Raw genomic sequence first — 27,768 nt, 5'->3', positions numbered from 1 at the left:
GATAAAGAGAGAGAGAGAGAGAGAGAGAGAGAGAGAGAGAGAGAGAGAGAGAGAGATCAGAAATAGTTGACAAGAGCCAGTATAGCAGGTAGAAAAACAATGAGGATTTGAGGATGGAGGTCACTCCCACGTGGTATGAGGTACTTAGTGTACAGCTGCTGTGCCATATATAATGCATTGGGCGGGCCAGTTCTGTAGTGCTCTCTGTGGGCGTGTAAATGAGAGGCTGTGTGAAACAAAGACTCATCAATCAACATTAATGAAAGTCAAAGGCAACGGCTATCACCACAACATTTACCCTGCGCTTCAAACAGTCAGATAGGTCCGATATAGAGGACCACTACCTTGAGAAGAACCGTGTAAACACTGGTGTGTAGTGCGCCTGTGTAATGTGTTTGTGTATTTACGTGTGTGTGTGTGTGTGTGTGTGTGTGTGTGTGTGAGTTAAGTGTGTCCGGTATTATGTGTGTGTATTGAGCTTTTCTGGTATGTGTGTGTATGTGTGTGTGTGTGTTTGAGTGAGTGTGATATTGCCTGTGTGCTTGTGTGTGTGTGTGTGTGTGTGTGTGTGTGTGTGTGTGTGTTTGGGTGTGTGTGTGTGAGAGAGATGTTGCAGGATTGCGTGCGACAACCGTCTGCTTATGTTCTGGTCAGGAGTAGAACAGAGAAAACATAATTTGTTTTTTCGAATCCCGGAAAGAAAAGCACTCTTATCGCATTGAGTCACTTATCACACGCACAGACACACACACTAAATTACATGCACACATGCACACACACACATACACAAATACATACATGCACGCGCACAAACACACACACACACACACACACACACACACACACACACACACACACACACACACACAGCATCCCAGACGCTCAGATGCTCAGATGCTTTCTCCTCTAACTGAATTTTCTAATTGGCTTTCAGAGTGTCCCTCCTCTCCATTTCACTTCTTCCAGCCGGGCTCAGATAGAAGGAGGAGGTAGAGGAGGAGGAGGAGGAGGAGGAGGAGGAAGAGCAGCAGGAGGAGGAGGAGGAGGAGGAGGAGAAGCAGGGTGTGTTTCATTTTTTTTTTCTTCCCAAAGCACATGGGACACACGCACGGTCAGCAGCTCGCGCCGACAGCGATGCCCCAGACGCACTCCCAGCAGCAGCAGCAGCAGCATAGGCAGCAGAGGCAGACGCAGCAGAGCGGCGCGGCCGGGCCGGCGGAGCTCACCGCGGCTCGCAGGACGGAGCGACGGGGCAGGGAGCCGGGCATGCTGGGAAACGGCTGCAGCAGCCCCAGCGGCCACAACCACAGGTCCAACCGACTGGCCATGCTCTCCAGGTGGGTCACGGTGGTGGTGGTGGTGGTGGTGGTGGTGTCAAGAGGTGCAACCTGGGGAAACAAGTTATGCTCTCGTGTTCTCTTGTTGTTGTTGTAGTTGTCGTTGTGGTTGTTGTTGTTGTTGGGAAACAGCCAGGAAGCTTCATGGAAACCTCCGGCAGGAATGTGTGGAGGAGGGTGAACCATGGCTTTTGTTTATTTCTTCTTCTTATCGTTCTTTTTTCTGCTTCTTATCGTTCCTTCTGGTGCCTCTTGCTTCCTGTAGGAACGTTGTTTGTTGTGGTGCTCTTAACATTGATTCCCTCTTCTCCGTGGCGGCGTCGCTGCCGCGCAGGTCTTTGATCCTGTGCCGCTCCAAGACCAGCGACGACTTTCCCGAGCCGGAGGAGAGGACCTGGGCTGCCGGAGACGGGGTCCCGGGCCCAGCGGGACCGTGGGGCCCCGGGGGGGATCCCGTCATCCCGGGGCAGATGGGGGGTCCGAGCTGGGCGATGGACCCGGCTCACGGGCCACTGACGGTGAAGAGCCAGCACTCCTCACCAGGGACCCAGCGAGGCACGGAGAACCCCAAACATCCGTACCCCCACTCTGAGGACCTCAGGGAACACAAGCGGAGCCTCCGGAGAACATTCAGCATCAAAGTAAGAAGAGATTATCTTTCCGTCTGCCAACGCTATCAAATATTCCCACCCTTCACTTAGTTCATTTGCTGCTAATGTGAACGTACGCTGTGCTCGTCTATTGATAGCTACGGGCTGTGTGTGAGCGGACTCTTCTTAGAACACACTACAAAGAATGTCACAGTCTCGTTGCATTTCCAGTATTGACACTTGGGGGGCCTTGGTTATGAAGCCTAGGGCCAGGAAAAGCATCTGATTCATCCGATTCAAAGGAGGAAGGAATTGCCTTTCTGCCTTACTTCCCTGAGGGTGACCCCAGACATGAATCACTACAGATAACCAGGCAGCAGGCCAGTTGGCATGTTGAGGACTGCTGACTTGGCCGAACAGGCCCTGAGGGTTTTCAGAGGGTAACTAACCCACTAACTGGAGATATCGATTTGTGTTTTAAAGCGTTTTATATCAACACCCTATTCTACTCAAACAAGCTTTTGTTTACTGTCAACTGAATGCAGTACGCATATTCACTGTGTGTTTGTGTTCAACAGTGCATCCAATAGAATGACAAAGAGTTTCTTTGCATAGCACCATTTATCATTCATTAGCATCATACAGTTACTTCATACAGAGTTACTTAGCACATCATTCACAGCCATCCGGGTATTATGGTGTGGCAGAACGCAGTGGTGCACATGACCCTGTGTGTTGGGAGAGCGAGAGCCGCAGCTGGCTGCACTGTCTGCTTACCCTTTAGGAACAAAGGCGACTCTTGTTGTACGCCCGCGTTACCACATCACAACTCACACGGCACACACAGGACATTCCACTGACGGCTAATAAAACCGCTAACCTGTTAAACTGCCCGGTTTAAAAATAAGCCCTTGTCGAACTGCTTCTGGATTGATATCATTGATGCATTCGTAAAACTCCCTAGACAAAAGATAACATTAGGTAAGCGTAAAGTTAAGATAAGGAATTATTCCTGTCTAACTGATTAGGTTTGCTATAGCGCCCACTGTAATAGCGACAATGCACCATAGAATTGACCTCGAACTCTGTCCATTACGTATTTTTTCATTTACGAGACAATTTAAGCCAAAGCAGCTGAGACCGACCTTTTTACTAGATAAGTGTCTTTAATGAGCAGGTATGGGATTGGAACCTTGCTCATAGACTGTGGACATTGGGGTTCGAACCCAAAACCTTTCGGCCAGGAGTCAAACTCCCAAACCACAAATCACTACTCCCTACTCTGTCATCTTAGCACTGTGATGCCAGGGATTTACGTCACAGGGTGAGTGAATTACACACTAAGTGAGTCTGAGCCTCCATGTACAATCTCTCCTCTATGATCATGTGAAAACATTGCCGAATTCAATTCTGTCTACGCTTTTCCATCTGGACCTTTTCATGTGCGATGACAAATCATTTTATTTAACTCAGACACAACGCTAAACCAGCATGTTTTTATAAAAGCAAAGGAAATTAATAATGTTTTCTTTTGAAGTATAGAGGCATTTCTAGGTAAAAAAACAATGTATCGCAACTAGCAGGATTACATAACAATTCAATATAATTATGTGCAATTATGTACACGGAAAATGTATGCATCAGTTAATTGGTTACACTTTGCAGTAAGGGCACAAGGGTACAGTCATGGTACATTGACATTAGTTAATGCAGTAATAAGCATGAACTAACTTATTTACAGTTAACTGGTCTAATGGTCTAACTAAATGATAGGGTTGGGATAAGGGTTAATCCTGACCTCTTAACCCTGAAACCAACTCCAACCCACTATCCCTCACATCTAAACGAATGGCATATAATAATGCTTATTACTGCATTAACTAATACAAATTATTGGTCAAATAAAAGACCCTGATTGCAGAGTGTTATCAGTTCATCTCTCCTGCTATTTTCCCATATCAGATTGAAGATAGTTTATAAAAAAATGGACTTTCTATTTCTAATGAAAACTAGAGCGACACCCCAGTCCCCATGTGTTTCAGTCCGGACGCGCTGGGCGTTGTAACTACCCCAGTGTTTTCTATGGCCTCATTACCCAGGAGGACGTATATCTCCCCGTGCCCTCTAAAGAACATACACAGCCCATTATGGAGCTCATCGTTCAGGGGAGAGTTTGCTGAACCCCCCGGGGGCCGGTCTAAGTGTGTGCGCGTGGCGGGCCCAAGACGGCCTCCATGCGATGCGGTGCTGGATGGGTCAGACCTATAAAAGGTTGCTGCTTCATTCTCCCTCTGCCTCGCCTGTCAACCTGTGAGCCCCAGAGGTTGATTTGGTCATAAAGCCGACTGGTTGGCGGGCATAGAGGTCCCTTTATGCTCCCTGTGCGTGTGGGAGCTGTACAGTGTGCAGTGTGCTGGGCCGTGTCAGTCGTTTGTGGCTTTCCTGGGGGGTTTGTGTGTCTTTGCGTGTATTTTTGTGGGTGGATGCCTGTAATTTTGTTTGCATGTTGTATGTGTCTACAATGCATTAATTAAGAAGGAGTATTGATTGCGCGTGGGTCTGTGTGTGTGTGTGTGTGTGTTCGTGGGTCTGTGTGCGTGGGTGTGTGTGTCTGTGTATGTGTGTGCGCGCGTATGTTTATGTGTGTGTAATTCTTTGCCTATAGGCATTAATGTGTTTGTGTGTGCATGTGTGTGTGTGTGTGCGTGTGTTTCCCCTGTGCTCCAGGAGAGCAGTATATGGAGGATGTGTGTGGCCACGGGGCCCACAGACGAGGGCCAGGGCCCCCATATGTCTGATAGCAGCAGCCTGTCGCAGGACAAAGAGGCCTGTGTGGAGCGAGGCCACAACACAGTGGAGTTATACAGGTACTAAAACACACCTACACCCCTGACCCAGCGCTAACCACCACAGGAAGCTCAGCATTACGTCCAACACGGGGAACTGCACTAATGAACCATTGCCACTATTTTATTCATTTCCCTTTACATCGTTTTTTATGGCACTATGCATTTCTGACTTTGAGTGTTTATTATGGTTATGCTGCTGCTGCTGCCACTCATTTTCTATTAATTTTATACGACCGGTATGTTTTCTATTTCTATTACCGTAATGCTCAGTCCACCCAGAGTAGAAGCCCTTTCATGAATCTGTGATGCATGAAGTGCAGTAAACAAAAACAAACTATCAAACAGACGAACCAAGTCCTGGCTCAACTCTCGCTCCCTTCAACTAAAGGGGGTGTCACTTTCCATCTCAGGGCTCGGTGCTGGTTCTAGTTCTAGTGCTACCAAGCTGATTATATAACGGAGTGGTTCTACTGGATGTGTTCTCCCCACCCCCCTACAGAGGCTCCTACACGCAGAGGCCAGACAAGCTGGCACCTTTTAACGGACAGTGTCTGAAGGGCCACACACGGCCGGGGGGGGAGGGGCGCGGCCGGTCTGCCGCCGTCAACCTCAGCGGTCAAACCCAAACAGAGGTACCAGGCACAATACTGTGGTTTTGCGTTTCAACATTGGTCATTGCGTTGCTCGTTTTGTAATTGATGACGTTGCTTTTTGCTCCACCCTACAGGACTTGAATATGTTCAATTTTTAATCATGATATAAATGTGCTTTTCGATCCTGACCCGTCATGAGACACTGGTGATGAAATACTCAACCACCAACAACATCGCTAACCAAACAATGGCACAAAGGAGCATTCATGTAACAAGGCCAACTATGACAACCCATAATATTAATACAAGCTGATTTATGTATAACAAATCTCAAACCCTCTAGGCAGTGAGGGTTATGCCTGGTGGGCATTCAGGAATTCTTCACATGCTGTCACCGAATTCCGAGCCATCCCACTGTTACCAAAGGCTGTAACCATGCAGAATGGACCAAAGGCCATGGGCTAGTTGGGGAATACATGTGATGTTAGCTGCCTGGGCTGGAACTCGTGCAAAACGATACACGCCATGCAATTAAGTCCTACATTTTGTCGCATCATCACACATTGCTATTTTTACTCTATTTTCATAGTGAGATATTGTTATAATGCCACGTATCTCTTTGGGATTTAATGTGTTGTGATACAACATCCCATAAGATATAGAGTTAGAGAGAAAAATATGCAAACCTGGCTGGCAGAGAAGGGACGAGAGAGGCAGAGAGAGAGAAAAAGAGACAATGAAACGTGAGAAACAGAAGTGTTTAGAGAGATAGAGAGAGAAACAGAGACGTGAAGAGAGAGACTGAGACAAAAGGAAACAGAGTGAGAAACAGAGATAAAAAGAGATAAGGACAAAAAGGAATCATAGAGAGAGAGAGAGACGGAGAGAGGAAAAGAGACAGGGTCACACACAGATTTAAACAGGATCAGGTGATGTCTCTGTGAACAGCTGATTCTCTTTTCAACTATAATTGCTGCAATTCTCAAATTTATTCTGTGAATATATTTGGCAGAAACAAATACTTCAAAAGTATTCCTGGAATGAGCAATGCATTAAATCAGGCTTCATCAAACCACTCTCCAAGATCTAGTTTCCTATAATGCATAAATGGATAAAAAGTATGACTCTGAAGCATCACTTCACAAGTAGAGAGGAAAGCCTTGTGACTGTGAAAGTCCATGAGATGCAGCTTTGGAGCTACTAATAGGATGACAGAGGAGATGAGGCGGGGGTCATCAGCTAACTGTTAAGGCCAAAATATACTTCTGCAGTAGATGGCTGTACGAGACTGTACTGTACACTTTGGCTCTCTAGTCAAGTCTTTGCTGTTATGGTTCTGCATCCGTGATTTAATTAGTTGAATTGGCCAAAAATGAACACATATGCAAACCTCCTCAACTAGCCCATCATAAAATACCCAGAAGCACAGCAGCAAAGGTGCGGCAGTCGCCCGCCTGATGATTATGCACGATGCTCCCACCAAAGACAAGACGCCCATGTCTCTTTAGGAGATTACCAGGAACAGGAGGGAGGTCAAACCTTAAACCTCTAACCCACTAACGTCTCATCGCACGTGCTGGACACAGGAAGCTCCGGCGGTGCCAGAGTCCCTCCGCCTCTCCTGTCTGACCAACGGACCTCCATACCTGGTGTCTGTCTCCCCGTCCGACTCCTCCGCCGATCCCAGCTACACAGACAGCGACTTTGTGTCGTCCAGCAGCCACCACCTAAAGGTAGTGTTTCCATCTCTGCTGTCGCCTCCCCGCCGCCTCTCATGCCCTCTGCTCATCCATTGTTGTTCCCTTGGTCTTTGAGACCATACTGTCCTCCGGTGTATGCAGGAAGATGGTATTTAACATCGAGTCACAGACAGAAGATCTAGGGTCAAGGGTCAGCTGTAGGTGAATACGTTTTGCACGTTAAAGAGACGCAGAGATGTGCCTGCACTGAATTACTGGCAGGGAACAAGCTTCTGCCTTGAAACCAAAATTTATTTGGGCAGCTGATGAGACGATTGTGGCTGTGTGCACATACAGTGTGTGTGTCTGCATGTACTTAACTGAAAATGTGTGTGTGTGTGTGTGTGTGTGTGTGTGTGTGTGTGTGTGTGTGTGTGTGTGTGTGTGTGTGCAGTTGGCCATCCCAGAGGTGAACGAGGAGAAAGTATGGGAGACGGAGGAGACGGAGGAGCCGAAAGCTGTGGACGCGACTGACTGCAACCGGACACGTGCCAGCTCTACAAGTGGGTATCAAGCAGACAGCCATCTACACACATACATTAACACATGCATCAACGTCGGACACGCACACGCAGACAGGCGCGTGGGCATAACACACCCACGCACTCTCTCACAGACTAATAGACAAGGTTTTTTTGTTATTGAATTTCCTCCTGGTTCTCGGAAGCAGCAGGGCATTTATGAATGTGAACCCTGGACTGTTCTGTTTCTATCTCCCTATCCTGTCTGTCTCTCTCTTTATGGAGGGCGATGACCTCATTATAATGTAGGCGCCAACCGTGTATTGCACCTATATCCCATTACAAGCGAGAACAACCCCAATATCTATAATGCAGCACTATATGTGTGTCTGTATGTATACATTGCCATTGTTATCATCGCTTTTAATGCACACAGCTTTAACGATGCACATTAGAATACACCTTCAAAGATACACTTAAAAGTAGAACCTATATTTCATGGCCATACCACCACGACCACTTTAAACTGGTGACGTCATCGCTGTTCATGCAGCCCCAGCGGTTTCTATGAGCCTAATAGCCTGCGCTCCATGACACCGAAGCGGCTTCATATAAGGAGTTACTGAGTCGGTCCATGATACTCACACCCAGGCGTTCATCCTTATTGGATCGGGGACCTGGATGCCATCATCATGAGGGCGCCGGATCTCTACGGCGACCACCCGAACCGAAACGGTGGTTTCTACGGCAACAGGAAGTCTCTGTCTCAGCAGCTGGACGTCCCCCATGCCAACGTGCAGGTACCCTTAACCCCGTGAGGAATCAGGGAATCAGCTGCTGATCCATAACAACAACAACGTTTTTTTTACCAAGTCAAGGCTCTTTACTCTGCAACGTAACAAAAGATTCATGAAAATGAATGACGAAAAAGTCTAGTATAGAAATTAGAAAAAGCATAAGGTAAAGAAAAAGTAAGATGAAAATTAAATAACACGACATTAAACATATTTATTTATGTGTGTGTGTGTGTGTGTGTGTGTGTGTCCTCTCCAGCCCGTGCACAGGGCCACTCGGTCCCTCAGTTCAGCCCTGCTGGTGCAGCACTCGTGCAGCAACGTTCAGGCATTCTTCATCTGCAACGTGGTCCTGATGAAGGGCCAGGGCAAGGTGAGGGCAGCGGGACAGCCGTAGGACCGTGTTGTGGTTATGCTGCCACTGGGTTCCGTCCATCCCCTGACGTCCACGTCCTAAGCCGGAGGCCTTTTTTGAGAGGAAGAAGCCTTAGCGATGGGTGTTGGTACTAGGGGGCCCAGGGGTACTCTGACCCCATAGTTCTTGAGCCCATGCCCCCGGCCCCTACGTGTTTGTTAATGACATGGATATGGAATTCGTTTGGAGGCAAGCATCTGCTAAATGACGGAATAGTGAACCGAATAGTGAAAATGTAAATAATAAATAATTCACTATTTTCATTATTTTAATCTCATTGATATTGACCTCTGTGTAGACAACAAATGCTTGCTGATCCGATTGGCTCAAATTGGTTCCAGTGACATCATCTGGTACCAATTGGGGCCAATCAGTTATTGCTGTTGCAAAGCTTGTGGTGGGTGCTTTCCTTCTGGCTTCACTTTTGTGCTTTGTCACCCATTACGAAGAGCCCATCCTGTCCCACTGATTGTTGTTGTCGTTAATAAGGGCCTCGGCTTCAGCATAGTGGGAGGACAGGACAGCATGTATGGGCCGATGGGGATCTACGTGAAGACCATCTTCCCTGGAGGAGCCGCAGCAGCCGATGGGAGACTGCAGGAAGGTGAGGGACCAGGGAATGAAACCCTAACCTTTACATCCCCTCGGTAAAACATTTGCTTGGGCAGTCAATAGATAATGTGCTATTGTGGCCTAGTTCCTTGAAAGGGGTGGATAATGAGAGATATAAAAGTAAAACCTTTGCAACCCTCTCACACCTCCTCTGAACATTCAATTATTCTCATCATGCTTTATTGACTATTTAACCAATTCTACGGTTTGTGTGTGTGTGTGTGCAGGCGATGAGATCCTGGAGCTGAACGGGGAACCACTGCAGGGTCTGACTCACGACGAGGCGCTACAGAGGTTCAAAGTAAAGCCTTTGCTCACAAAGCAATCAGTTTATTTGTCTAACTATTAGTGTTTATTATTAGGGTTCGATTACGGCTGTGGCATTTTTGGTTTACCAAAAGTCACAGGATAAGCAAAGCCAGTGATTGTTGTGAAAATATGCAGCGGAAACAGTTTTCGCCGCAATCGTTAAAATATTAACGATTGGAGGACGACAACCTTTACGTTTCAGCGGACTTGTTTCGAGCCAATTTCATATAAAAAGACAACAAATTTCAAACCTGTTTCATACCTCCCCAAAACCTCGGCCAAAGTGGCAGACATTAAAGGTGCAGTGGTTAGGATTTAGTTTCATCTAGCGTTGAGGGGGAAGTTTGCAACCCGCTGTTATTCAGCTCCCACCCCCCTGTTTCAAAGTGTAGAGAACACTTGAAAGAGAGCAGCAGTCACACATCTACGTTCTGTGCTTTCACATCCTGTTTATACTCATTGTGTGTGTTTACTCACTCTCATTGTGTGTGTGTGTGTGTGTGTAGATTTTTATATGATTCTGTATATAACTACTTTACAACTGCTGCAGCACTACCTCTGGGATTAATATAGAACACCTTATATTAATATGATCTCCCCCCCCCCCCCCCCCCCCCTCAGCAAATCAAGAAGGGTCTGTTGACGCTGGCGGTGCGGACCAGCCTGCGCGTGGGGGCTCTGTGCGGCGGCCAGACGGCCCAGCTGTGCCGCTCACGCTCCCTCAGCAGCTCCACCACGGGGATGACCCGGGTCAGCGCCGACCTGGGCCACAGCTACGGCTACCTGATGGGCGCCGCCGTGCCGGTGGCGGGCCCGCAGGCCAAGCCCCGGGACCGCGTGGTGATGGAGATGGTGCTGCGGAAAGGTCGGCGCAGCTTCAAATTTCAAAGTTCAAATTCAACTTTATTGTTGATTCCAAAACATGTGCAAGACACACAGCGGAATCTGAGCTGAGTTAGCCTCTGACCAATAGGTCGAAAATTCAATGAAATAGTAACATTCCAGGCAGGGCCGCCTTTAGGAGGTGTTTGGCGGACGGGCCGGTGTGTGTGGTCAAGCAGTAGCCCGGAGGGATCCGTTAGTTCTGGTATGAATATTTGAGGAGGGATACTTACGGCAGGTGGCAGACAGGATAACACAGCAGGTGTTATCCGCTTCACAAACCTTGGCTCGGACGCTCGCTTGTGTGCACCGTGGGAATCTGCTCTCAGTACTGCAATGTCCCTGTGTGTGTGTGTGTACGTGTGTGGGGGAGTCTGATAGCAAGAGGAACCTTGTGTTCAACTAAAAAGTCAGGTGGCTTCCTGTTTTACGACCTAAATCAACCTGGGAAGCCCCATCCCTCTCGTTTTTTTGTAATGTTCATTTGGTTTCTCAGTTTGAAGGCTATTGCAAACACGTGTGTGTGTCTGTGTGCATGTGTGTGCGTGTGTGTGTGTGTGTGTGTGTGTGTGTGTGTGTGTGTGTGTGTGTGTGTGTGTGTGTGTGTGTGTGTGTGTGTGTGTGTGTGTGTGTGTGTGTGTCTGACCCAGAGGCCGGCGTGGGCCTGGGCATCGGGCTGTGTTGTGTCCCCTCTGGAGAAGGCTGTTCTGGGATCTACATTCACACCCTCTCCCCTGGCTCCGTGGCACACATGGACGGCAGGCTCAGGTGAACAGATGACTCGCTATACATTCATGATGCAACATATATATTTACATATTTCATACATCAACATACGTGCATGAACACGCTTAACTTTTGCTCCCACCCGCCCACCATCACCACCACCGCCATCATCCCTACCACCCCGTCCTCCATTAACACTACCACCATCATCACCAATGTCCTCATCCATCACCACCACCCCCACCACCTATACCCCCATCCTTCCCACCGCGTCCCATCCACCCCTTCCTCGCTCCACCCCCCCAGGTGTGGGGATGAGATCATGGAGATCAATGACACAGTGGTGTACAGCATGGCCCTGAACGATGTGTACTCGGTCCTGAGCCAGTGCCCCCCCGGCCCGGTCCAGATCATCATCAGCAGGCACCCAGACCCCAAGGTATAGTGTCTGGAAGTAAAACCATTGATTTTAGGTTCAGTGATGTCCTGACTCAGCCACTATGGGCCAGTTTTAATACCCTTAGTGTAAAATACATTGAAGTGTGGCCAATACTAAAAAATATAGATAAATCCAAAAGAAAAGAAATGCATATACAAGAAATATATTACGTTTTTTTTTATATAAAAAAAATTGAATTAAGTATTCAGTATGTATTTGGGAAGACGGAACAGCAATGAATAGCCTGAATAGTTGACTAACTTTGTATTGTGTCCCTCAGGTGTCAGAGTTGCAGCTGAACAACGCCATCGCTCAAGCAGTGGTGAACACTAAGCTGAGGAGGGACAAGAGCCAGTGGAGTGTTGATGGTACACAACAAGGGGTCATCTTTTCTGCTGTGGCAGAGCGACAGTCAAACACCACTGATTCCCCTCTGTCCCTATACGTGTTACCCTGGATTTGACGAGATCCATACAATGGCACATCTGGATAATAGGTGCTCAGTTAGATTTAGATAGTTAGACGATTCAAATGACATGATAGACTACAACATCTGAGTTTATCTTCAAAACTTTAAAGATAAAGAAGAACAACAGGAAAAAGGGGAGACATCTTGAATTCCGGGCTTCAAGTTCAAGATTGCGTCTTCGCTTCATCTGCCTCTCTTGAGTCTCCCCTCCCCATCCTCCCACAGGTGTACGCAGGCTGGAGTCCTGCCCCCACATCCGCCACAAGGCACAGAACACCATGACCCGATCCTGCAGCGACAGCACCAACAACCACCATCTCCACCACCACCACCTCCATCACCACAACAACAACAACCACCGGGGGGTCAACATCACCCTTCAGAACCTGACAAACGCCTACCACAACCCGCCCACCCGACTGCACAGCCTCGACACGCCAACGGTAGCTAAAGGCTTGAATAACGATAATGATACATAAGAGGGATTTGCAAGATACTCAAGGTTACACAGATCTGTAAAGTGGAGCCAAAAACGAATATAAGTCACACTGTAAATATTAAATACAAATGATGATTACAAGTGATTATAAAGTCTGTTAACTCAGCAAAACACTAATACAACATAAAAGCGTAGGAATAAGCTGAACATGAAATGAGTGTCTGTGTATGTTCATGTTTACGTGCCTGTTGAATGTATTCCCCCTTAAGGGTATTCAAATGTGTATCAATGTATTCCCTCATCTCGTCTGCTGAAGTCTGCGTCGGAGCCTTGGGCTGAGAACAGGCTATCGGTGCCTTTGTACTGTGATGACGACTACAACGTGCCCTACAACTCTGCTGCTGCTGCTGCTGCCACCCACCCCGGACAGCAGGCCTTCAGTCTGTCGTTCAGGGCCAGCAAGGTAACCAGACCTGCCCATGTTGTCTGGATTACAACCAGCATGCTGAGCCTATCCATGGTCTAGCGAGTCACTTGAGAATTTCTTGAGAGGGGGCACTGGATTATAACCAGCATGCTGAGCATATGGATGCTCTAGTAAGAGGTTGGGGGGGGGGGGGGGGGAGGCCAGGACGGTTGTAGTGGCTAGGCTCTAGCACTAGCAAGAGCCTGAGTTAAACTCTCAGCAAAAAGGCCCTGGGTTCGATCCCTAATGTGTGCAGCCTATCCTATAAGCATCTACCTTCTCCTTAGTGTTCGAATCTACCTGGATTAATGCATCTGATAAAAGATGATTTTATAGTTATGGGATCCATGAAATCTGGCTTTGATGATTTCAGAAAACAGTGTCAGGATTAGCAGCAGAAAGACTAGCATGTTAACACCGTGCGGGGGGGGGGGGGGCTTGGTCTGTCCATGTGTGTGCAGTCCAAGAGCAGACAGCACGCCCTCCCCAGGCGGTACTGCCGGGCCCCGGATGTGACCAGCGAGGAGGGCTACGCCGGGGACTCCAGTGGCTCTAGCAGGGGGTCCCCGGTCAAAGAGAAGGGGCCGGCTCTCTCTCCCGCCAACAGATGCCAGGTGCACAATAAAATACACTCCTGCACAACCCTTACTATCTTAGAACATACATGTGTTTTTCGCAAAAAAAAATATTTTCAAAGATACATTTTGCATGAATTCTTAATAGTTGCTACCATGATGAGTGCAAATAGTAAGCCTTTATTATTTATTTGTTTTGGGTGGGGCTTACGACATACTGAGATCTGTTCTGGGTGCCTTCCTTATAAACGGTAGCTGTGAGTGTTGAGCAAAACCATCAAGGATGGGGCGTTTTCCCTCAGTCTGCAAGTCACTTGTATCATTCTCTCTCTTGTTCTCTCTCTGGAGTTCCCTTTCTCCGAACTATAACTGTCGACTGCCACGCTTGTAGACAGAACGGAGAAGCATCTGCAACCTCTTTAACTGCTGTGTGACTAATTCCTCTTTAGTGCTGACATTCAGCGTCTAACCCTCAAACACTGTCCTCCCATTGTCTTCAGTTCTTCAGCAGTGTATACAAGGCCTTGAGAAAGATCCTTCGCTTGATCTTTAGAAGTGTATGTAACATCCACTTTCTCTATCCTGTGAACACCTGCTCCAAGCTTGATGTTGTGTGTGAAAGGTTGTTGTGGTCTTCTGAAGCTTTAGTTCCTTCTTGGTAAAATTCACACCTTTTCAATCTGACTTGTTTCACTATGTCCTACATATATGGACATAGTAAGTATCAAAACGCTATGCATAGCAAAGGCTGCGATATTTTCTAGATCATGCCCTTTTATAATCAATAATTCACACCTCACACACTAGTAACCAGCATTTGTGACTTACTATGAATGCTACATTTTGGTTTAATAATGCATGATTAATGGTGTGTCAGTCTTTATTTCTTTGAATGCATTTTCCCGTAATGTTTTCCATTTTCCATTATGGATAATTGTATCCTTGTGCATATATGAACTTCCGTACACGGGCCGACTTATGCATTCATTTATGTGCATGTGTGTGCCTGTGCACCTCCAAAGTGCTTTCCCTGTTTCCCAGTGCATCGGCCTTGTTATTCTAAGGTAATGGCCAACAGCTTTTAGTGATTGAATTACACTGACTGCATGCTACTTGTGTTGATGCATATGGATGCGAGATGCAGAGGAAGGATGTTACATTACCACAGCTCTCCGCGGTCGCTGAGACAAACGATAAACTCACTAACACTTCCTGTACGTGCACCAGGAAGGAGAACAAGAAACCAAGCTCTCAGAGGGAAGTCAAAAAGTGCTCAAGCTCCAAGAATCCACAACCCTCTCGCCCGACCAGCTGCAGAACTCTCCGTGCAGTCCAAACAGAGGTAAGAGTAGTATTACGATTGGTTAAGTTGTGCAAGGAGTTGCTTTCTAATTGATTATGGTAGTATTTTTCCGGAACATCTGATTGATAATTAGTCAGACGTATGTTACCTAAAATTTAAAGCAAACGAGAAAGCCAAACTAGAAAGAGAAGTTCAAATTATTGCTGCATTACAGCATGATTTAAAGCGTCAGCACACAGTAATCGCTTCCCCATGCTATATTGTATTGTTTAATATCGATCCAATAGTTCCACAGTTCATCTGAATGACACGTGCCAACTCCCCTCAACTTTCTCCTCAATTACTGTTGTCCTTTGGTGTCTGCAGGTTATTGCTTAGCCCAATCCTGCTCCCGCCACAAGAGAGCAGCTCTACGAAGGCAGTATCGCGTCGAGCAACACCTTCAAGACAAGCTGTCGAGCGACCCCTGGGTTCGTCTTTCTGAAAGTTCACCCGACGACCGACCACTTCGGCACCTCGCAGGCAGCAGAGTCACGATGGACCCCAGTGACCAAGACTCGCTCCAGCACGACACAAACGGCTCGGTCACCAAGGATGACCTCAACGGTTTGGCCGCTGAATCTCTGTCAGAGTCTGCTTCCAACCTGACCATGCAACCAAAACCTGAGGACCCAACGGAGGCGAAGAAGGCCCCCCCGGTGGCCCCTAAGCCAGCCTGGATACGTCAGAGCCTGAAGAGTATCCAGAGCAGGCATTACCAGAGGGAGCTACCTAGATCGACGGAACAGAAGCAAACGTTTGGACTTACCAGACCCTTTGCACAGAGTCTGAGATCCACTACTTCCACGGCTAACCTGTCCTTCAAAGAGAAGATCAACTCATTTGAGACCTTCTCCAGCCCTGGGCCCAGAGAGAATACGGCCAACAGAAGGCCTCTGGCGCCATCCGCCTCCTTACCCCTCATGGTGAAAACTCCCAGGAGTGACCGTAGTGCCAAAGAAGAACATATACATGAGCACATTGAAATCAATATGCCATGTACAATCAATAGCCCTTCTTCAGAAGGAAGACCAGATGACCATGTGGTCATCTCTTCCCCACCCTGCACTTCCAATTATTCAGCCACTGGCCCCTCTCCTGGGGTGACCAATCCCCAAACTGAAGAGCGTTTACCAATAGTCTCCCTTGCCCCCATCAACACCTCTGCAGCACATGTCCAGGAGAGTGAGGAGAGTGATGCTAATCCAGCTGAAGAGACAGGTGGAGATTCCACTGTTGTTCTTGATGAAGGTGAGATGGATACAACATCACTCAGAAAGCAGCCAGAGGTCATCCTGGGAGAAGTTCAACAAAGTGGATTGATCAAGCCCATTCGAGTCTCTCGGATGAAACCGACCCCAGGTACCTACAAGACTCCCGAAGAAGACAGCCAGAATGGGGAAGAGAAGAGGGAACACTTCCCAACCACTGAGCCAACCTTGGAAACAGACAGCCAACCCTTGGGTGCCTTGCTGACCCTGGAGGATACCTCTCTGATGGACACTGAGCCAGAAGGCATGGAGAGAATCCTGGCTTTCAGTGATCAGGTATCATTGTGTCCTGGTTAGGATAATCATGAAGTTCCCCATGTTTAATGGAAACTGTCAAGCTTGGCTTATTTCTAATTTAAGAGAGAACTGCTTCATACACTTGCCTTAAAAAATAACTAACATCAATGGTCCAACTTTTCTCCATTCTTTTATTGAAATGGGATAGATCTTCAATTTTTTTAGACACATCTGAAGCAGTATTCTCTTGGATGAGAAAATAACTGAATTTGTTGGTTCCCTTTTGAGGATCAACAACACATCACAACACATTGGCTTTCACTATATAAAAAGAAAGGATTAGGCTGTAAAATTGTAGTAATACAAGCTGCTATTTTTGGTCTTCAAGAGTCTAGAACAAATTTACTTAAATCAAGCCTTAATGCAATTACTATAGAATGTCTTTGGTCTGGCCACATCAATTTAGAAGAAACACCAGCACCAATAATCCATTTACAGTGCACCATTGTAAATGTACTTAATCCTCCAGACTGCAGCAACTCAGAAATACGGTCTATCTTGTAGTTCCCCTTTAAAACATACTTAGTCAAACGATTCTCAGTGCTGCCACGACCAATTTGCATCCTACCTAATTTTTTCGAGACAAGCAAAAAGAGTGTCACTTTTTGTACAGTCAGCACTGAGGATCAATATCACTGAAACCGTTCAAATCAGTTTGATATTCCTTTTGTATGTATCCATTCTTTCATATTCTATTCTATCCTCCAGATGTGCCAAGCGTTGATGTATTCTATGTCCACATCAGCATGTAACGCTGGCCTGAGAAACCGTCAGCCGTCCCCAGGTCCTTCCGTCTCTGACAGTGACTCTGGCTGTCTGGAAACAGATTCACCTGAGACTGACGTACCAGAGAGGGACGACAAGGGCTTCTCAGTCAGGTAATATGACAGCTTGATCCCTCAGGGTGGGGGTTAGGCTCCAAAGTGTCATTTAAGGAAGGATGACAAAGAGAGACATTTTGTGTCGACCGTTCTGTTCCGTCTGTCCTGTCCTGAACCCCAAAGGACTAATCTTGACCGTTGTGATGGAGAAGGTGGAGGTGTATGTGAGTTACTTTGAAATTTACTGTTGTTGCCTGGAAAGTATTCATAACTAAATTAGGCATAGTTAGCACACTACGTTTTTGTTCTATATATCTTATTATATTTTATAATTATTGTATCTCATGCAGGTAATTTATTAGAAACCCTTACTGTGGTACAAACACAAATCTTTCCAAACAGTTAGGTAACTAGAATAACAGTAGGAAAGGAACTGAATGGGAGCTCTCAAAAAGCAGACTTGCATCTGGTTCAGATTTGTACGGAAGTGGCCAAGTTTGCAAGTTTTTTTTTAAACTTCCTGTTGAGATCAGTTCTATAATTTCTCAGAGAAGGAGAATTGGATTATACTCAATTATCTACACAAAAACACAAATACTCAATACCTTTACGTGTGGGTATGACGTGCGTCGTGTCAAGTTCGAATATCATCTGAACATGATGTTGGTCTGTGTTGTTTGTTTTTCACAGCTTGGCCAAGCTGAGGGAGTGTACCATTAATGTAGGGGAGGGGGGAACGGCTGGGGAGGCGACAGTGATGTCTGCTAGTGCTCGCTCAGTCATTTCAGCCATCCCCTCAGACAAAATAGACAGCATGATCCAGGAAGTCAAGTCTCTCAGTGGGGAGATGCTGAAGGTACAGTTGTCAAATGACCAACACTTTCTCTTCACAATATTTGTAAATATAACACGTCTTGAAATGACAACCACTTTGTTCACATCTTGCATTTGCCCAATCTAGGATGGTGACACTGATTATAGCACTTATAGAAGCTCAAAATGATAAATTATTCATTTTTTTGTTTTTCATTTCCTAATGTTGGACTTAGCCTTTCCAATAAAATACATTCCTTCAAAACAGAAAGTGAGGCAATTTACATATTATACAATTAAGCAGGGTGTTTATTATTAAAACTAAAATGCTAAATGCTGCATATTTTATGAAAGCCTCTCAATAGAAGAACACACATTTACGTAATTTGTAAAAGAACTGGAGTCAAACATTTGAAGTTAGATACATAGTAAAAGTTGTCCCTCTTGACCAGAATCATGCAAACTAAACTTGTGGCTCAAAGGCATGGGTAATCCAAGCATATCCAGGTCTCTAAACTGAGCCAATAACCAGAAAGGCCAACATGTGTCTTCAGGCCAGCACACTGGGACTGCCTCTGTGAATAAAGATCATTGTAGGATAGAGTGACTCATTTAAAGTGGGCCTTGTGGATGCGCCCCAAACACCAACCTTCAGAAAACCTACGTCTCCAAAAAGACAAACAAATACCAGTTTGACCGGACCTCGAGTCAAACGACTCCCGACCACGAACCCTTTGAGAGGAATCATCGCCGGTACTCACCTGTACTTCCTCCACACAGGCCCTGGAGGAAATCCACGTGGTGGTCCTGCACAAGGACGAGGGCGCCGGGCTGGGCTTCAGCGTGGCTGGGGGGTCCGACCTCGAGAACAAGGCCGCTACAGTGAGGGAACTCAGAACTGCCTCCATGTTGTTGACTCAGTAGTACACAAAGTCAACCGTACTGTATCTTAACCCTCCCTCCCTCCTGCGGGTTCCCCCCTCGGCCCAGGTCCACAAGGTGTTCCCCGACGGTCTGGCTGCCCAGGAGGGCACCATCGTGAAGGGGGATGAGGTGCTGTCCGTGAACGGGCAGTCCCTCCACAACGCCGCCCACGCCGAGGTCACCGCCGCCGTACGCCTCGCCCGCACCATGAGGGTGGCCGTGGTGGTGGTCCGGAGGAGGGGGAAGGCCGACGTGGTGAACAGGGGGACCACGGAGGCACGGCAGGGGAGCTGCAAGGGGGAGCAAGACCTCGGCTCCTGTGAGTTTCATCATAAAAACGAAGAATGAAAATGCGAAATTCAAATAATCACTATCAAATTTAATAATGCCCTGTAATTCCTATTTTGCCCCCCCTGATTGGATATAGTCTACTGGAAAACATAATATTAATTCCTGGAATTGAGTTACCAGACTAATTCAGTTAAGAGAAGAAAGCAATTAATTTTTTATCCTAAAAAATAATTCTCAGAAATGTTTTCCATTACTAATATGGTTCAACTTTTACATTAAAAACAATTGCATCACTTGCTGTTGTCCAAAGAGAGATGCCGTCTAACAGGACACATTGTGTTGTGTTGACACAGTAGGTCCTCCAGTGCACGTCACCATAGACAAGTCTGCCGGCGGGGTGGGCTTCACCCTGGAAGGAGGGAAAGGCTCCCTCAACGGAGACAGGCCGCTGCTCATTAACCGGATCTATGCGGGTAAACCTGTTAAAAACCTTAATCTGTAACTGATGCATGGGGTCTTCTGTCGGCGATGCAATTGAATCAGATGATTAGGTGGAACAGCCGACTCACATGACCACCTCCAAAAAATAAATACGTTGGGGCCAAGCGAGGCCACCATCTTAAATAACTGATTGTAGATTCAAAACGAATGTGTTGTAGTATTTTCATGCGAGAGTGAAATGGATGCATGCTGTATAATTTTAAAAGATGTCCAAACCTATTCCCAGAGCCATGTTTTATACGCATCCCTCAGGCGGTGTAGCTGAGCAGAGCGGCCTGCAGTGTGGAGACGAGCTTCTGGAGGTCCAAGGAACCAGTCTCCAGGACATGACGCGCTTTGAGGCCTGGAACATCATCAAGGCACTGCCTCAAGAACCCATCACCGCTGTGATCAGACGGAGGGCCGACGCCGAATGACCAGCGACAAGATCCTTTTACTGTACATCGAGCAAGCTTCAAATGGAACATGGTAGCAGGAGGAACAAATGTTGCACTTGTTTCCCCATGACTTCTCGCCTCGATAACAAACCAAAGTTCCAAGCCATCGGGGCCACACGGTGCTCCAGACAGGGCAGCGGAGGAGCTGCGCTGCTGGTTGATTTAGATGGCGCAGCTTTTCTTCTGCCACACCAGCGACGCTTCCGGGTACCTTGTTAGCTCTAGTTTCTATTTCAATGAGTTTGCAATTGCATAAAGCTCAAAACATCAAGACAATTTTTTAGTTCAACCAAATGTATCAACATCAAATCATATGTACGGTAGTATTGTATAAACTAGAAGAAAGACATATGGGTACTATTTTATTTTTTATCAGAGTTTTAAGTTTGAAAATGTCAGGATGTCTGTCAGTGTCATTGGTTGCCATTGACAAATGAGAAGACTGTTAAGCACTTTCCAGTTGTGGCCTCCTTGTGTGCATGCACTATCAATCAGCTACACTTAAGCCTGCACTTTCTACCTTTTTCACTGCAACCATCGTTTCTGCAAAAAAAACAAAAAAACATTTAGACTTTTTCTTCAAAGGCCGAAAAATACCTTGGTCAATTCAGTCATGGGTGGATATTGTTATTAATATTATTTAATTATACTAATTTCTATCCCAATTAGTTTTAACAATAGTAGTGGCTGCAGACACAAGGTTGCAAAATGTCGGTTTAAATGTAATTTCAATGTATGGATGTAAATAAGATAAAGCCTTGTTATGATAAAATTCTTCTATAAAAAATAAAAATAAACCATATTTCAAACCTCAAAGGGCAACTGTTTTATCTCTTCATTCCAGATATGGGAAAAAATACATTTTGATGGTCTGAATATTGTTTTAATGAGAAATGTCGAAACACCAATGTATTCTGATTGGTAATTTAATGATAATGCTGGTGCTTTACAAAAACAGAAGAACAAATTATTTTGGTACAGTGTAGTACTAGGTAAACAGTCTATTGTATGTGCTGAATATACATGTAAAACTTAACATGGGCCACTCTCTTTAGCAGCGGTTGTTTTCAATGGGATGAAAACATCACAAAATGGAATTGATATTACAGTAACATTTTTGATCTTGCATAAATGGCCAAAAACACTCTTGACTTCATCACTTTGTCAAAAACGTACCCAAGATCACACGCAGCAAACTACAAAATTATAAGAAACACAGACTAATTGTCTGAAATTGGTCAGACCAGGTTATTTACCTGTAACCATGGGAATGCCATCTGCATGGTTGATTAATGGCAGTGCTTTGGGCCTTCGCTCTCCATGTATCAGAACAATATTTTCTGATTGGAAAAATCCCGCCACTTGTTTTATATGGATTAAAAATCTTTCAGTCCACAAGTTAAAATTCACTCCCCAGGTCATGATTATTCATATTCGCATTTGTATACCGCATTATTATACCTCACATACTTGTCGTGTTTCTTTTAGTTTAGCAGCCACCTGTATTTACCATTTCAAGTCAATAACATATTCAAGCATGTACACATCTCAGAGACTCAAGTGAAAATATTACATGTATTCCATTTTCTATTACCTTGAATGGAGAAATTGCAACCAAAATAATTTCTCCCGGGATGAATAAATTCATTGGAATTGGTAAAATAATCAACAGGGAGGCAAGCACACAAAACACAAACAGTAGATGCACTTCTAAAAGTTGTCATTATCATTAAGAATATCCTTATGGGATCAATGGAAATAAAAGGGACTTTTAGTTTGAAAATAATGATACAATAATGGTTAAAAAAGATGTTACCTTATATGGCTTATCATATTTGTAAATGGAAAATGATGCATGCAAGTCGGACCACCAGCATCTTATTGCTGGTGGGCTACCAGTCAAACAGAACACTGATCTTTACCTTACCTCAACTCGTACCGCCATACCCACTGTCTGACATACTGACTATCTTAAATCACAAGGCCTCTGATTTTGTCATTTTGTTAAGCACTTGACCTGAACTCTCTTGAACCTGAACTCTAACTGGGCCTGACGCTTATTTTTTTGGGAGCAAAACATTTGTTACATTTTGGAATTATAAAGTGCTTCTAAGATAATTTAGAAGAAATTGGCTTTGTGTGCCACCTTAAATAAGGATTCAAACACGAGGGTAGTCTACACGGTGGCTTTGAGACAGGAGTAAAGAAGATCTCAGTTACCTCTCGCCTTTGACAAAAGCTCAGCTCAATATGTGTGCAGCAAATACACAAAAATAGCCCATGGACACCGAGTAGTAAAGGGAATGTACAACACTCAATATAGCAATGTAGTGTAGTTTGGTTTTCCTGTTTTGAAACAAAAGCTTGCACCTTTTTTGGATGGATCACCTATCCATGAGTCATTGTCGTTTTTGTGTCAATAGATGCAAACCACAAGTAGTAGAGGTGCCTCAATCTGTGCTTTGATATTAAAGTACTGTATACTGGATGGAGGGGGGGGGGGGCAGATGTCCTGGGGTACAGTATAACCAACAAAAGAACCATCAAACCTCTTCAAGTGCAAGGCAAAAACAACAGAAAAATGAGGTATACCTCACTGCCCTGCCGTGGAATCTGATTCCAGGGTCCCAGGGTTAGTATCAAGGTCACATGCAACATGCATGTTTTTACTGTGTAACAACTATGCAGTGAACAGGAAGGGGAAAGTAGAAGTGGAATGCCGGGGTGAGAGCAACAAGAGAACACTGCATACACGGATTTAGACACACGGCGGGGATTGTAAAAACAGACGGGAGCTAAATGACAATCTACTGGATTCAACAGTAGGCGTGACCTGTTAGCTGGGCCTTGGGGGGGGGGGGCTCTCTCAGTGGTCCTTAAGGGACTTCACAGCCTTGGCCAGGTTGCTGTAGAACTCGACCATGCTGGAGGGGAAGAAGGAGTCGACCACGGAGCGGGGGAGGAGCCCGCCCAGGTCCGTCTGGAAGAAGCTGAACACCTGCGTCTTGTTGGGCTCTCTGGAGAACAGAGGGGAGGGGAGGAGAGGAGAGGAGAGGAGAGGAGAGGAGAGGAGAGGAGAGGAGAGGAGAGGAGAGGAGAGGAGAGGAGGGGAGGGGAGAGGAGGGGAGGGGTGGATAGGAGAGGAGAGGAGAGGAGAGGAGAGGAGAGGAGAGGGGAGCGACTTGGACATGAGAAGTCAGAAGAAAACAGCTGGCGACACAATGCTCATGTTTTTGCGGGGCTGTGGCTCAATGCTGCCCCCCTGTGGGCAAACTGGACGGCCACTTGAGGTTTCTTTTATGTCCATTAAAAAAAATGTTCTGGGGTTGATTTAGTGGAGAGCCAACCAGCGTCAAGATGTCTAAGCGTATTTGTTACCAAACGCACAGAACACACCAGGGTCACCCTGGACAATATTGTTCTTGCAACAAGCCAGGCACTGTTGGCTAGGGATTGCATAAGGCCCGATATGATTTTTTTTATTCTTACCCTCATTATTTTCATGAACATTTCTCTTTCCATTTCGACATAGCAAGAGGGCCGGCAGGTCCCAGCAGGACCCAGCATGCGGTCGCCGAGGCCCCGTACTCACCCTGAGATGGGGACACAGATACAGCCACAGGTGTGGTTGAAGCCCCTCACAAAGCCTGACTGGGGGGGGCAGCCGGGGTGGACCACGTTGGTGGCTGTCAGGGGGAAGAGGTGCACGTTCAGACATTAGAAAGGATCAGGAGTCCCAGGCCTCAAATAAGAACATTGAGGACAGTAAATATGGTTCAACGATACATTATTTTTAGAAACATCAAACCCAAACATCTGGACGTTTTAATGTGAAATGGTTATAACATCATTTCAGGTAAAGAGGTTTCTAAAGCATCTAAAGCGTTTTTCCCGTCAGTAGCAGTGGTCAGTAGCTAACCTTGAACCTTAGACCATTGACACAATGGCCCAATCCCAAAGTGAGCCCTGAGGACTAAGGACTAAGGACTCACGGACTTAATTAATCTCAGGTGCTAAGTGAGTGAGTGTGTGAGGCCACATGGGCTCAGATAGGTATATATGGGATTGGGACAGCACATGTTACCTTGGCAACAAAGATGCTGCTGACACTTGCCGGTTTGCGAATTCTCTTCTCTTTTTTTTCTTTTCTTTTTTTGTAAATGCAATGAAAACAATCGGCTACAGCAATTTATTGAATTAGAAAATATAATTTTTACTTTTGAATACCTCAGTATAAAGGATGTATTGAATTAGGTAATTATTGGCCTACACATACTAATCATAAGTCAGAACGGGCTGAATTTGGCTGAATTATAAAAGGTATAATTAGTAATATGAAGAGCCATTTGGGAGCCAAAAGAGAGCCAGCTCTTGTTGGTGAGCTGATCCAAATGATCCGGCTCACTAAAAAAAGGCAGAAATTCCCATCTGGTCTGAATTATAAAAGGTATAATTAGTAATATGAAGAGCCATTTGGGAGCCAAAAGAGAGCCAGCTCTTGTTGGTGAGCTGATCCAAATGATCCGGCTCACTAAAAAAAGGCAGAAATTCCCATCTGGTCGCGCATTGACAGTAGCGTCGTCTTGTTGTTTACCTTCCTAATTTCCGTATTTCCCTATGGTCTCAGCGGTAAACGTCACAACGCTTTGAATTGTGGGTAATTCCCTTAGGTGAAGTCTGCACTGATGCAGACTCACGGAAAGGGCTAGGTAAGTGTGGACTCAAACCCTCACGCCCTTTGGAATTAGACATTGGGACAGCCCTAAAGCCTTAATAATTTCGCGACAACGCACATCAAAGTCTGTGAGTCCGGACATTGGGATTGGGCGGATATAGTGCGCTTAAGTCCACACTTAAAGTTAAACAGGCTATAAACAAGGAACGGTCTTTAGCCCCTTGGCTAAGGGAGGCCGTTCTGCGACAGGAAGCCATTTAGGTTATGCAGGTACCTCAATAACATCACATAGCTATACTACAACTGTGACATAAGCATGCGCTGCTCGTGCTCAGTCAGAGGCCTTATTCACATCACAGTACACTGCGAATACTGCAAGAGGAGTCTAGAAGAGGCTAGGCTTACCGTTCGAAGAGATGGTGCCGTCTTCATATTGCTTTATCTGCACAACGTCCACGAAGTCTCGTGGAGCGATGATGCCCATGGCTGCCGACGGGGTCACCGTTCTGCACACCGAGATGATCTGGGGGGGGGGGGGGCGAGACAGAGAGTCCAAACTTATCCGGCCTCCTTGATAAACCTGTCCAAAACGTGTCTGAGTTCCGTCACTTTGGACGAAAGCTTTCTGTACAGCATAGGTGTATCACATTATTACGGGGGGGGGGAGGGTCTTCTGAATGTAAGCACTGGTTTGGGTCAAACGTCAAAGAAAATGTGAACAGAAAAATGAACGTAACGAAGCATAATGCAGTACCCGCAACCCGTTTAACTTGATGGTTTCCACGCACCTCTGTCACTTGTTCCAGAAGCTCAAACTTCTTGACGTTGTTGTCCCATTTCACCCTGAGTCCACCCGGCACTGGCTCAAGGCACTCCCACACCTTCTCCTTGCTGCCATTGATCACCCCCTCCCCCTTATAGCTGCAGTCACACAACACAGGACACGGCGTCAGAAAAGTAGGACAGATATAAAAAGGAATGTACACGCTGCGGTGTATGCCGACTAGCGTGCCCTTATTGTCCGAGCTATTACATCATTATGAACAAACAGACGTCAAAGAGCAGAACAAACAACATCATGCAACTGTGTGCTTCAGTGGAAAACGACCTTCAGCTATAATAACCAGTTTGTCATTTAGGGGTAGAGTAAAAACTCACACATTTCCTGGGAACTCAGTGGAGGGACGCCAGGAGACGACGACATCATTCTATAAAGGAGATATGAATTGTTGATTAACTATTTAAGGCAGAATGGCCAGTTCAGATAGTGGGGTCACCTATCTGGTGCAGGTGGTTTATTCATGCATTGCAACAAAACGATTCATCCAAACAGATAAACCTATATAACATACAAGCCATACAGCAGCGAGATTGGACTGGCTCCGTTTCACCTGCAGCTTTATTACAAACTGGAGTAGGGGTCAATGTCACCTTTTGAAGCACATGGTACATTGTACAGCCCAGACTCTCCCTAAACGGGTCACCTTTGACGTTTTTGCACCAAAGGTATGTGCAACAGCAAAAAGATCCCTTCACTGATGAACCATTCATTCATAAAATCCAGGAGGAGACGTGGCAGACAGCAGCCATATTCTGTCCTCCCTTCGTAATGGATGTGTTTGATGTGGCCAAATGGGGAGGATTAATAACTGTAACGTGACATTTGGTTTTGTTGGGACGACTTAACACATGCGGCATGGTGGTTTATTGGACGCGCAGGCCGAAGTTCACACATCATTCTTCGTTATTGGTTATTACTCATCGTAGTTTGCGACGATTTATGACATGATTGGGCGGGGGTATGAATATATTTTTGATTTTACTTTTAATCCACGTCCACCCTCCTGTCGGGGTGTTTTATAATGTGCACAAAGGCTGGCTGTATGGTGATCAGCTTTCGGATCAGGGATGGAGATCGATGGACACTGTCATGACTGTGTTTCGCTGAACCGGTGATCAAATATTAAACACATGGGACACCATTCAGTCGTCCGTAAGACCTGATCAAATAAGACACGCCGTGCTTTATTCATCCAAGACGAGGAATCAGGATGTCAGCGCGACCTCACACGAATAACACGAATAACAAAGATCTAGTGAATACAAAAAAAAACATCATCAGTCATTTACCGACTTCTTGCAGGTCTTCCAGCCGGACTCGTCCTTCTTGAAGCCAAGCAGGCAGTCGGCCACGGTGTTGGCTTTATGTACAAAATCCATGGATGGCTGTGGTGTTCAAACGCGTTTTTAAAAAATGTGGCTAGCCCAGCTGTCGTGTACAATCTATAGATCCTATAGGCCTCGATGAAGACACCGGGGTCGGCTCTCCTCTGTGTCACTTAGCATGGGGAGCTAACAAGCCATTCAAGGCTGAGAGGTGAGGCTAGCAGGCTAACACAGCTGGGCGGCGGAACCGAGCCTTTCCACTCGTCCACAGTCAATCATCGCATCGGTGGTTTCCAGCGAAGGCCAAATTCAGGGTTAGATAGTTGGAATAACCCATTCACGTGATGACCGTAATAGAAAGAGATACTGATTTGAATGAGCGACTCACCTAACGTTACAGCCCCATAAACCCGAGTCACTGAAAGCAGGGGAGCTGTAGAAAATGACTCACTAGCCCCTCACGCGGTTATTGTAGGTACTGCTTGGATTTGTAGCACAAATTCCCCACACATTAAACTCAGTCTAGGTCAATATA

The 27,768-nt window shown here is 46.1% G+C and overlaps 2 protein-coding genes across 4 annotated transcripts in view; one reads left to right on the top strand and one right to left on the bottom strand.

Annotated features, from left to right (window-relative positions):
• The window catches only part of il16 (interleukin 16), a 24,503-nt gene extending 3,303 nt beyond the window's left edge, over nucleotides 1-21,200 (top strand). The window contains exons 2-26 of one of the 3 annotated variants that reach the window (XM_079736083.1): nucleotides 1,093-1,337; nucleotides 1,672-1,978; nucleotides 4,655-4,794; nucleotides 5,276-5,408; nucleotides 6,956-7,102; nucleotides 7,503-7,611; nucleotides 8,221-8,369; nucleotides 8,623-8,736; nucleotides 9,268-9,382; nucleotides 9,618-9,691; nucleotides 10,321-10,564; nucleotides 11,232-11,349; nucleotides 11,614-11,746; nucleotides 12,027-12,114; nucleotides 12,441-12,658; nucleotides 12,971-13,117; nucleotides 13,582-13,734; nucleotides 14,923-15,037; nucleotides 15,365-16,584; nucleotides 17,314-17,483; nucleotides 18,117-18,282; nucleotides 19,020-19,121; nucleotides 19,230-19,482; nucleotides 19,811-19,927; nucleotides 20,208-21,200. In XM_079736083.1, coding sequence (XP_079592209.1) covers nucleotides 1,096-1,337; nucleotides 1,672-1,978; nucleotides 4,655-4,794; nucleotides 5,276-5,408; nucleotides 6,956-7,102; nucleotides 7,503-7,611; nucleotides 8,221-8,369; nucleotides 8,623-8,736; nucleotides 9,268-9,382; nucleotides 9,618-9,691; nucleotides 10,321-10,564; nucleotides 11,232-11,349; nucleotides 11,614-11,746; nucleotides 12,027-12,114; nucleotides 12,441-12,658; nucleotides 12,971-13,117; nucleotides 13,582-13,734; nucleotides 14,923-15,037; nucleotides 15,365-16,584; nucleotides 17,314-17,483; nucleotides 18,117-18,282; nucleotides 19,020-19,121; nucleotides 19,230-19,482; nucleotides 19,811-19,927; nucleotides 20,208-20,371 — 4,938 coding nt within the window. In that variant the 5' untranslated portion in view covers nucleotides 1,093-1,095 and the 3' untranslated portion in view covers nucleotides 20,372-21,200. Of the gene's footprint in view, nucleotides 1-1,092; nucleotides 1,338-1,671; nucleotides 1,979-4,654; nucleotides 4,795-5,275; nucleotides 5,409-6,955; nucleotides 7,103-7,502; nucleotides 7,612-8,220; nucleotides 8,370-8,622; nucleotides 8,737-9,267; nucleotides 9,383-9,617; nucleotides 9,692-10,320; nucleotides 10,565-11,231; nucleotides 11,350-11,613; nucleotides 11,747-12,026; nucleotides 12,115-12,440; nucleotides 12,659-12,970; nucleotides 13,118-13,581; nucleotides 13,735-14,922; nucleotides 15,038-15,364; nucleotides 16,585-17,313; nucleotides 17,484-18,116; nucleotides 18,283-19,019; nucleotides 19,122-19,229; nucleotides 19,483-19,807; nucleotides 19,928-20,207 lie in introns of all 3 variants that reach the window. The other 2 variants (XM_079736082.1, XM_079736084.1) reach the window with 2 other exon arrangements.
• A 102-nt stretch (nucleotides 21,201-21,302) lies between these two features.
• stard5 (StAR related lipid transfer domain containing 5) lies at nucleotides 21,303-27,642 on the bottom strand. The gene is made up of 6 exons (XM_079736395.1): nucleotides 27,198-27,642; nucleotides 26,226-26,275; nucleotides 25,856-25,988; nucleotides 25,473-25,590; nucleotides 23,985-24,078; nucleotides 21,303-23,409 (listed from the first exon to the last, which is right to left on the bottom strand). Exons 1-6 carry the CDS (start codon nucleotides 27,285-27,287, stop codon nucleotides 23,259-23,261), a joined length of 636 nt encoding a protein of 211 aa, XP_079592521.1. The 5' UTR covers nucleotides 27,288-27,642; the 3' UTR covers nucleotides 21,303-23,258.
• Between the last annotated feature and the right edge of the window lie 126 nt (nucleotides 27,643-27,768).

This window comes from Pollachius pollachius (assembly GCF_949987615.1).
Source record: "Pollachius pollachius genome assembly, chromosome: 5".
NCBI classification, from domain to species: Eukaryota; Metazoa; Chordata; class Actinopteri; order Gadiformes; family Gadidae; genus Pollachius; species Pollachius pollachius.
The sequence above is the reverse complement of the archived record's forward strand: the minus strand, read 5'-3'. Positions and strand labels throughout refer to the sequence as shown.